The sequence below is a fragment of the Protobothrops mucrosquamatus genome, unplaced genomic scaffold (genome assembly GCF_001527695.2).
Source record: "Protobothrops mucrosquamatus isolate PMUCROS unplaced genomic scaffold, P.Mucros_1.0 scaffold5709, whole genome shotgun sequence".
NCBI classification, from domain to species: Eukaryota; Metazoa; Chordata; class Lepidosauria; order Squamata; family Viperidae; genus Protobothrops; species Protobothrops mucrosquamatus.
This window is the reverse complement of record NW_015391560.1, coordinates 9,206-19,786: the sequence shown is the minus strand read 5'-3', so window position 1 is coordinate 19,786 and position 10,581 is coordinate 9,206. Positions and strand designations below refer to the sequence as shown.

The window sequence follows — 10,581 nt, the reverse complement described above, 5'->3', positions numbered from 1 at the left end:
GTAAGTCTAGTTGAAAAAGCACTACTGAGGACACAGATAAACCTCCAAGTGGCCTCAACGACCCTCTAAAAGAAGGCAAATGACCAGCTCTGTCTGCAAGGAGTATAAATCCTCCCATTCCCCACCATTCAGTCAGAGCTGAAGAAGCCTCTCGGATGAGAAGCGAAACGTCTTCAAAGGAAAACGAGAAAGTCCAGTTGCCTTCTGAAAAAAAGCACCTTTGGGGTAAGAATCACAACCATTAAAAAAGCCCTTTCTCTCCCCCCCCTTCATGCTCCAACACGCGCCTTACCTGGTGCATCATAAAGGGAACCAGTTCTTGCTCAGGAAGCCGATTCATCAATTCGGCACCTTCTGGCAGAGCGAAAGCTGATTTGGTGTAGCACTGGGACCTCACCAGCGAACAGTACCAATCCTTGCAGGGAAACGAAGGAGATCAGGAACACGTATTTGCATGGACATGACTTGCCACGAATCAACTACCGTGTTTCCCCGAAAGTAAGGCCTACACCAACAATCAGCCCTAGCTTGATTTTGGAGGGTGGGCCTAATATAAGCCCTACCCCCCAAAATAAGCCCTAGTTTTGGGGCGAGGCACACACCTAAGAATCACGCTAGGGCAGGGGTGTGTGTGTGGAGCTGCCCCACCCGCCCTGCACCCGCTTCCCTTGCAGCCAGGCCTTTCCTCGCCGGCCCACGTCTTCTTCTGAGGCCTCTTCTGCAGCCAGGCCTGCATTTTTCAGTCACGGACCTTTCCGGAAGGCCTTATGCAGCCAAGAACCGAACTATGGATTCAATCCGTAGCTCGGTTCTGCAAGACCTCTGCAGCCGAGGGTACTCGGCTGCTTAGGTCTTCTGGAAAGTCCCGACTGCAAAACGCAGGCCCGAATGCAGCTGCAGAACTTCGGCCCCAGAAGAAGCGAACCGGCTGGGTGGGGCTGTCGGTGCCGGAGGTGAGGTAAAGCCTACCCAAAAATAACACCTGGTGCCTCTTTTGGAGTGGGGGAAAAAAAAATAAGACCCCGTCTTATTTTCGGGGAAACATGATTTATTTAGTTATTTATTAAATTTATTGGTCATCCATAACTCTTCAGGATAACTCTTAAGATATAATTTTGAGGGCTAGAGTGGACCAGGGCCAGAGACATTTCACAGCGGTTGCAAATACAATTTAAAAGGCAGCGGATTGATAGGAAAACAACCCAGCCTTACTTTGTCTGGAATTAAAGTTTCTAGAGCGGGATGGTTCCCCCCATCCAGGGGATGTGCCGTAACCAAAGGTGAGGGGCTAATGGTTTCCGGAGCCACCATTAGACGAAACCGGTCCAACAGGGAGTAGAGTCTTTGATGTCTAAAAAAACCCCAAAAACCCCCAGAAATCCACCAGATTAGATACTTTGAGAAAGACCGACTGTAGGAACAGAACACAGGCTTGCCTAGAATCATTAAGACTTGAGAAAGAACTTCTGGAGTCGTGTTTTTCTTAGTGAAGGATTGGGTGGTGCGGGGACTCAGTGGTTAAGATATTGGGCTTGTCGGCTTGAAAGCCGTCACCTGGGTTCAAGACCTGAGCGCCACATGACGGGGTGAGCTCCTGTTTCTTGCTCCAGCTCCTTGCCAACCTAGCAGTTTGAAAGCGTGCGAGTGCGAGTAGATAAATAGGTACCACTTTAGTGGGAAGGTAACAGTGCTCCGTGATGTCATGCTGGCCACATGACCGCGGAAATGTCTTTGGAGAACGCCGAATCAATGGACTTGAAACGGAGATGAGCAGCACCCCCTAAAGTCGCCAAATGACTAGCGGAGTAAAATCCGCAGAGATTCCTTAGCTTTTTAGAGAAGGATTAAACGGGATTCATTTTCGGAGAGAGAGAAAAAGCTTTAAAACTATTTGGCCACTTTCCACACGTCAAATCCATTATGTCTCACCGGTGGGCTAGTCCAGTGTTCTGAAGATATTCCTGTATTCGGTCCAGCTCCTCAACTGGCAACTGAGCCGTGCTGTTCTGTATATATAAAAAAAACAAAAAACAGGAAATGCAATGTACTCGCGCCAGTCTTGAGAATGAAATGTTGAAGTTGCTAACACTGGCCTTAAAATAAATGTAACTCTGAAAGTCAGAGTGAAAACAACTCAACTCGTTTCTGATCTTAGTCTTAGGTTAAAATGTCAAGCGTAGGTTTTATGGATTAATTTATGGAACCGTACAAGGGTAGGAATGCCCATCCTTCTAGGACAGGGGTCAGCAACCTCGGCTCTGTTATGACTGGTGGACTTCAACTCCCAGAGTTCCTGAGCCAGCATGACTCAGCTTGGAAACCTCTCCCTTTCCCCTCAGCATGGCTGGCTCAGGAATTCTGGGAGTTGAAGTCCACCAGTCACAAAAGAGCCAAGGTTGCCTACCCCTGCCATAGACAGTCACATGAGGTGGGTTAGGTTGAGAGATAAGAGGAGACCCAAAGCCCCATCAGGGCTGTGGGAGGGGGTGAGACTAAACCTCGGCCTTCCATGCGGCCAGCTTAGCGCTTGCCCAGATGACGCCACGGGGTACCTGCACAGACGCTGCTAAAAGCATTTCCACGCGACGGCAGGCCAGGGTGTCCACCATGTGGGCCAGCACACGGAAGGGAGTGGAGAGAAGCTTGTCCACGTACAAAACCAGCACGGCCCCCGACTGGCTCAGATGGATGCCCTCCAAACACTGCAGGGTCTTCTTTACCGCTGTCGGCTAAACAGGGGAGAAAACCTCTTTTAGAGTCTTTCTTTGTCCAGGCTAATCGAAGTAAAAGCATCCCAATCTGACTTTTTAAAATAAGTTAAAACCTCCGTAGCTTTGCTTACCCGTAATCCACACACCGATTTCACACCAATTTGGCCCAAAAAGACTCTCCCTCCCCCCAGGGATTAAGAGGAACGGGTTGAGCCTCTGGATGGATTCTGGGACCGATTCTCATCTGTTCAGAAAATCGGCAGTGGGAATACAGGCAGTCTCGACTTACGAACAATATTTCTGTTGTGAAGCCAGCCAGTTGCTAAGTGATTCTTAGTCATTAAGCGGATCACCGCAGTTAACGTTAGGAACACGATTGTTAAGTGAATCTGGCTTCCCTCGTTGACTTTGCTGGTCAGAAAGTCTCAACAGGGGATCACGTGACCCCCGGGGACACTGCAACCATAATAAATACGAGTCATGTCAAGGTAATGATTTAAAAGCTAACCAGCTGATGTATGATGTAATGATGGGAATGACTCAGCAGGGTCTGTGTCTCTTTAAGAGCCTTGTATAAAAGAGATGTGTGCTCTCTCTTCCGTTTCCTGCTGTAACTGCTGTGTGTTGGAGCCTGCTGTATTAGTACGTGTATGTATATTGTAGATAGTGTAAGATAAGCCACCATTTAATACAGACTACTGTTTACTGTGTTTACTCCTGGGTTATCTCAGCGCAATAAGATTGTGCATGCTCTGACAAGTCAGTTGCCAAGCATCCAAATTTTGATCGCGTGACCACCGAGATGCTGTTAACAGTTGTGTGGAAAATGTCCACGGGTCCCTTTTTTCAGTGCCGTTGCCACTTTGACTGGTCAGTAAACGGACCGTCGTTAAGTCAAGGACTGCCTGCAGTTATCCGAGCTCTTCTCCCACCAAGCAGCCAGACCGTCAGCAAAGGAACCAAGGGCAGTAGACGTTCTACAACGGCACCAGGTTCAATTGGACCGATAAGATTTTATAGTCCTGTATACCAGGGGTCCCCAACCCCCGGTCTGCGGCATGCCAGCAACCGGTCCGCACAAACAAGCAAAGCCCCAATCCGCGGGATTCAGGCAGCACACAGAACCACACACACCCTCCGGTCCGTGGAAAAACCTCTCTCCACGGAACCGGTCCCTGGTGCCCAAAAGGTTGGGGACCTCTGCTGTATATGGTTATGTTTATGGTAATTAATTCTGGCCGCAGGACATGCTTATCGCTAAGAATAAAGATCAGGAGAATCTAGGCAGCCAGTAAGTCAGAGGAAAAGCGACAGGGCGTTTACACATTCCTAAGTTTTTGTGTAGTCGATGTGGATGCCCGGCGACTGTTTACAGAGGTTCCTGCAGAGGTTTTTTTGGCCAGAATCCAGAGGTGACTTTCTCTTGCCTTCAGCTTAGGGCTGAGAGAGAGAGGGACCGGCCCGAGGTCGGTCACCCTAGTGACCGGCTTCATGCCTCAGGCAGAATTAGAACTCACGACTCCCAATTTGTAGCCAGGTGCCTTTGCCAGAACAAGCAATGGCCAAACGATTGCTAGATGTTGCCTCCTGCTTCGGGAGCCTCAATAATTGAAGTATGTTGTTTTCTTTTAAACATGAATATCTTTCTTTTTTTTAACCGCAGAAACAGGAGGTGCGGTTTGCGCAGGAGTTCGTCATCAGAGAAAATCAATCTTGAGACCACAAAGAACTTACAGAGGCGAAGTTCTCACATCGTGACTGGATAGCCTGGATGAAAAGCCCGCTGGCGGCCGAGTTTCTGTGAATGGCGCTTATAAAATCCTGGACCGGGGGTTCATGAGACAGACTGATCAGTTCCTGGACGTGATTCACGGTCAGCCAGGTTAAGTGCTCGGAGTCGTGCAGGTTTTGGCACTGTGGGAAGAAATGGGATCGATTGACACGGAGCGGAAGGAATGACAGGGTGTCAGGGAAGACTTTCCCAAAGCGCCTGAAGGCTGGACAAGAAGCAACACATGGAAAATAATCAAGGAAAGAAGCAACCTGGAACTAAGGAGAAACTTCCTGACAGTTAGAACAATTAACCAATGGAACAACCTGCCTCCAGAAGCTGTGAATGCTCCAACACTGGAGGTTTTTAAGAAGAGACTGGACAACCAGGGCCTGAGCAGGGGGGGCTGGACTAGAAGACCTCCAAGGTCCCTTCCAACTCTGTTATTCTGTAAATGTAGACAGAGTCTCTGGGTCTCTTTCTCTTGCTTTCCCCCCTTGTCTGGATGAAGATACTTTTTTTGTAACAGACATGCTCGCTGCTAGATATCCCAGCATCCTAGAAAGCTTGAGCCGGTCAGGATCGAACTGCTGGCATTGGGCAGAGTTACCTTGCAATACTGCATTCTAACCACTCGGAAGGAAGGAAGGAAGGAAGGAAGGAAGGAGAAAAGGTAGAGATCTAGCAATAGCACTTAGACTTATATGCCGCTTCACAATGCTTTACAGCCCTCTCTAAGCGGTTTACAGAGTCAGCCTGCTGCCCCCAACAATCTGGGTCCTCATTTTACCGACCTCGGAAGGACGGAAGGCTGAGTCAACTTTGAGACGGTTAGGATATCAAACTGCTGGCAGTGGGCAGAATTAGACTGCAATACTGCATTCTAACCACTGTGCCACCATGGGAGGGAGGGAAGGAGTGAGGGAGGGAAGAAAGGAAAGAAGGAAGGAAGGAAGATAGCAATAGCACTTAGACTTATATACCGCTTCATAGTGCTTTACGACCCTCTCTAAGCGGTTTACAGAGTCAGCCTCTTCCCCCCCCCCCGCAACAATCTGGGTCCCCATTTTACCGACCTGGGAAGGACGGAAGGCTGAGTCAACCTTGAACCGGTCAGGATCGATCTGCCAAACTGCAGGTAGCTGGCAGTCAACAGAAGCATCCTGCATTACTTCATTCTGAGTCGTGCACCACCACGACTCAGTACTAGACCTGCCCATGGTTCACCAAGTGCAATTGAAGATGCTGGCTGCTATCTACAAAGTCCTTATGAGAGGACTGGAAACTTGAGAGTCTTAAAATCAGCCACGGCAGTTTAGATAATTCTTTGCACAAAAAAGAAAAAGTGAGGGGGGGGGAACATCCTCAGAGCTTACCACATAGTCACAAAACAGGATGAGGGATCCCCTCCGCACGATCTCTCGGTTGCAGATGCTAAGTTTGGCGCCCCCGTCTTCTGCCCGGGGACCCCCGCAGGCTTGAGGGCTGAGCAATTTAGCACTCGATAGGCTCTGCCTTCTGGAAAAGAGAAGGAAAAGCTTTTAACTGCACAATCCAGGAGTAAAATAGCCAGAGAGAAATAAGGAAGAAACAGATAGGAAAATCTGCCGGGATAAAGGCAGCCGGATAGTGAGAAGCGGGTCCAGCAGCCAGGAATGGAACCCAAAGGACGATGGGTTGGATTCAGGTCAGTGACAGATCACCAGAGAAGCTCAGATGTTGGTTCCTCTAGGCCAGAGGTCCTCAATCTGTGGGGCCACGGCCCGGTAGAGTGGGGGCCACACCCCAACTTGCGGTAGTGCCACGGGTGCAAAAACAGGACGCTGCTGCGCCTTGGGGTGCAAAAACGGGACGCCACTGTGCCGCAAAAAACGGGGCACCGCTGCGCTGTGGAAAAATAGGATGCTGCTGTGCCGCGGGGCGCCAAAATGGGACACTGCCGAGCTGCGGGGTGCAAAAATGGAAGGTGCTGTGCTGCGAAAGAATGGGGCAGGGCTAGTATCACGCATGCTCACAGCCCCATGTGTGTGTGTGTGTGTGTGTGTGTATAGAATTAAGCCATGACATCGGCTGGATTGGAGCAGGATATCTATATATCTATAGATAGATAGATAGATAGATAGATAGATAGATAGATAGATAGATAGATAGATAGATAGATAGATAGATAGATAGATAGATAGATAGATAGATAGATAGATGATAGATAGATAGATAGATAGATAGATAGATAGATAGATAGATAGAGATAGATACACATATACACACACACACATATCTCCAACCTGAACAACTGAGGAATCCAAATCCATCTATCAATCTAGCCACACAGAGTCACCGTATCATTGAGATGGGCCGCATAAAAACTTAATTAAATAAATTTAATTAAAATATACATACATGTATATTTTTACACTCAGTTGATGCCACGGCTTAACTCTCAATCCACCTTACCAGCATCGAACTAGCACGTTCCAGGCTTAGGACTTGACAAAAACAAAAGCTGAGATGTTTGCATTGTGCATCGAACATCCCTCTGGAAACAAAGCCTGCTGGACAACATAAATCAATCCCAAACTTCTACGTGGCCTCTATCCAGATGACTCCTTAGCCGAAACGTCCTACCCAACTGTAGCCAACAAGCCACCAAGGAAGAGGGGGGGGGGAGAAACTGCCCCAAGGAACCTCAAGCTTCCTTACAACTAGACTTGTCCTAGTGGACAATCCCTTAAATATGAGCCAGCCGTGTGCTGCAGCTGCCAAAAAGGCCAACACAGTGCTGGGCTGCATTAACAGAGGGATAGAATCAAGATCACGTGAAGTGTTAATACCACTTTGCAATGCCTTGGTAAGGCCACACTTGGAATACGGCATCCAGTTTTGGTCACCACGATGTAAAAAAGATGGTGAGACTCTGGAAAGAGTACAGAGAAGAGCAACAAAGAGGATCAGGGGACTGGAGGCCAAAACATATGAGGAACGGTTGCTGGAATTGGGTATGTCTAGTTTAACAAAGAGAAGGACGAGGGGGGACATGATAGCAGTCTTCCAGTATCTCAGGGGCTGCCCCAAAGAAGAGGGAGTCAAGCTATTCTCCAAAGCGCCTGAAGGCAGGACAAGAAGCAACGGGTGGAAACTCATCAAGGAGAGAAGCAACTTAGAACTAAGGAGAAACTTCCTGACAGTGAGAACAATTAACCAGTGGAACTCCTTGCCTCCAGAAGCGGTGAATGCTCCAACACTGGAAGTTTTTAAGAAGAGACTGGACAGCCATTTGTCCAAAATGTTATAGGGTTTCCTGCCTGAGCAGGGGGCTGGACTAGATGACTCCAAGGTCCCTTCCAACTTTACTATTATTATTATTATTACTTTCTGGGTGATCCAGTTCTTCAACAGGAAGGGGAACTGTGAAATGGGAGCAGGAAAACAAAACAGCTCTCACGTTAGCTGCTAAAATTGGAATCAGGAGTAACTTCCAGTGGGGAAAGAGTTTTTGAAATCCACACGGCGTGAACGTTTGTACACCGGAGGGCAAGATTTGAAAAGCCAGGGGCGGCGTCTGAAAACCAGGAAGTAACCTTTGGTTTGGACCAAGAAAAAAAGACCGGAAAAACAGCCTTACTTGGGCGTCTGATGAACTTTGGACCACCAGCAGGAGTCGGTGTAGTTCACAAGCAGCAAGATTTGACACCAGAGAAGGACCAGCGATGGGTGGGTGGCTATCATGGACTTGACGAGGTCGTTTAATCTCTCCAGGGTGTAGAAATGGAGACCGTGGGGTCCGTTCCCTGTAAAAAGCTTGGTAGCTGCAGCTGTGATTCTTCGGAACATTCCTGTTAACACCGAAACAATAAAAAACAACAACACATTATTGTAAATAAGTTCCAACCGATAAGACGCGGTCTTATTTGGGGGGGAGACAGAGTAGCGTGAAGGGGGGCAAGAAAAGGGATGAGGAGTACCTGATTTGAAGGTATGAATTAAGCAGATGAGAAGGGTGCCCAGTTCCTGGCAGTAGAACGTGTGTTGCTGTTCGCTCATCTCCACGTGCAACTGTTTGCTCGTGATGTCTTCCAGGAGGATTCCCACCAGTTGCATTAGGAATCTGAAGAGAGAGAGAGACGTAGAGGCCGGGCGCTAAGCACAGAAAAGATAAACGGCGACTGTGCCAAGAGGAGAAAAGGAAAACCTATATGCACCACCAGCCGTGCGGGGCGTACGTCAATCTTCTTTCAATCCATCCGAATAGAGCTGGAAGGGACCTTGGAGGTCTTCTAGTCCAGCCTTCTGCTCAAGCAGGAGACCCTGTGCCATTTCATCCAATCACTCCATCCATCCATCCATCCATCCATCCATCCATCCATCCATCCATCCATCCGAATAGAGCTGGAAGGGACCTTGGAGGTCTTTTAGTCCAACCCCCTGATTAAGCAGGAGATCCTAGACCATTTCAACCAATCACTCAATCCATCCATCCATCCATCCATCCATTCATTCATCTGAATAGAGCTGGAAGGAACCTTGGAGGTCTTCTACTCCAACCTTCTGCTCAACAGGAGACCCTGTGTCATTTCAACCAATCACTCAATCCATCCATCCACCCACCCATCCATCCATCCTAACATCCATCCATTCATCTGAATAGAGCTCGAAGGAACCTTGGAGGTCTTCTACTCCAACCCTCTGCTCAAGGAGGAGACCCTATGCCATTTCATCCATCCATCCATCCATCCATCCATCCATCCATCCATCCATCCATCCATCCATCCATCCATCCGAATAGAGCTGGAAGGGACTTTGGAGGTCTTCTACTCCAACCTTCTACTCAACAGGAGACCCTGTGCCATTTCAACCTATCACTCCATCCATCCAAACATCCATCCATCCATCTGGAATAGAGCTGGAAGGGACCTTGGAGGTCTTCTAGTCCAGCCTTCTGCTCAAGCAGGAGACCCTATGCCATTTCATCCAATCACTCCATCTATCCATCCATCAGAACAGAGCTGGAAGGGACCTTGGAGGTCTTCTAGTCCAGCCTTCTGCTCGAACAGGAGACCCTGTGCCATTTCAGACAGGTGTTTTGCCTTCTTCAAGGTTACATTGATTATGCAGGTAGTCCTCGACTTACAACACTTCATTTAGTGACCGTTCAAAAATGACAACGGCACTGAAAAAAGGGACTTACGGCTGTTTTTCACACTTAACGGCCGTTGCAGCATTTCCCCCCCCCACTTGGTCACGTGATCCAAATTCAGATGCTTGGCAACTGACTCGTACTTTATGACGGTCGCAGCGTCCCTTTGGGATCACGTGATCCCCTTTTGTGACAAGCAAAGTCAAGGGGGGAAGCCCGATTCACTTAACAACCGGGATACTAACTGATCAACTGCAGTGATTCCCTTAGCAACGGAGGCAAGAAAAGTGGGGCAGGACTCATTGAACGACTATCTCGCTTAACGACAGAAACTTGGGGCTCAACCTCTTATTAGCGCTGCAGATTTTCTGAGCCGGTGAGAATCCAGAGGCTCAGCCTGCTCCTCTCAATCCCCAGGAAAAAAAAAGGGGGGGGAGAAAAATCTTTTTGGGCCAAGCTTCCCTTCCAAATTTGTGTGAAATCTGTGTGAGCTACAGGTAGAGAAAAGGGACGGAGGTCGTAAGCTGAGGACTACCTGCGTACATTTTCCTCAATTCCTCCTTTATCTTTTTTATTTTTAACAATTTAAAATAAATAAAAAAATAGCAGCAGCTCCTTAATCGATTTTTATACCTGGAAAAGGTCTCTTCGGGCAGGAAGCGCTCGTGCTCCTCCGGGGGGGTCTCCTGAGCTCCGGGAACGTTGTTTCCCCCGTTTCTCAGCCGGTGAATCGCCTGGCAGGAGATGAGCCGGGGGGAAAAGGAGAGCTCCTGGATGCGGGAAAGGACGATGTCTTCCGTGGACTGGGAAATCAAGACCCGCAGAATGGCCAGAATGCCGGAGACCCATAACTGGACGGTGCTCACGGAAGCCTATTGAGAGGGAGAGAGAGAGAGGGAGACTCAGACAAAGTAATTTAAATTACTCCTTCCTTCCTTCCTTTCCTCCCTCCCCCCCTTCCCCTC

General features: G+C 48.6%; 1 protein-coding gene across 1 annotated transcript in view; it reads right to left on the bottom strand.

Annotated features, from left to right (window-relative positions):
• Nucleotides 1-292: 292 nt before the first annotated feature.
• LOC114923644 (huntingtin-like) overlaps nucleotides 293-10,581 on the bottom strand; it is a gene marked incomplete at both ends in the record, with an annotated part of 19,486 nt that continues 9,197 nt past the window's right edge. The window contains 7 exons of the mRNA XM_029286901.1: nucleotides 293-415; nucleotides 2,553-2,729; nucleotides 4,446-4,625; nucleotides 5,859-6,000; nucleotides 8,105-8,315; nucleotides 8,445-8,587; nucleotides 10,250-10,488. Of these exons, the coding sequence (XP_029142734.1) occupies nucleotides 293-415; nucleotides 2,553-2,729; nucleotides 4,446-4,625; nucleotides 5,859-6,000; nucleotides 8,105-8,315; nucleotides 8,445-8,587; nucleotides 10,250-10,488 (1,215 nt within the window). The remainder of the gene's footprint in view (nucleotides 416-2,552; nucleotides 2,730-4,445; nucleotides 4,626-5,858; nucleotides 6,001-8,104; nucleotides 8,316-8,444; nucleotides 8,588-10,249; nucleotides 10,489-10,581) is intronic.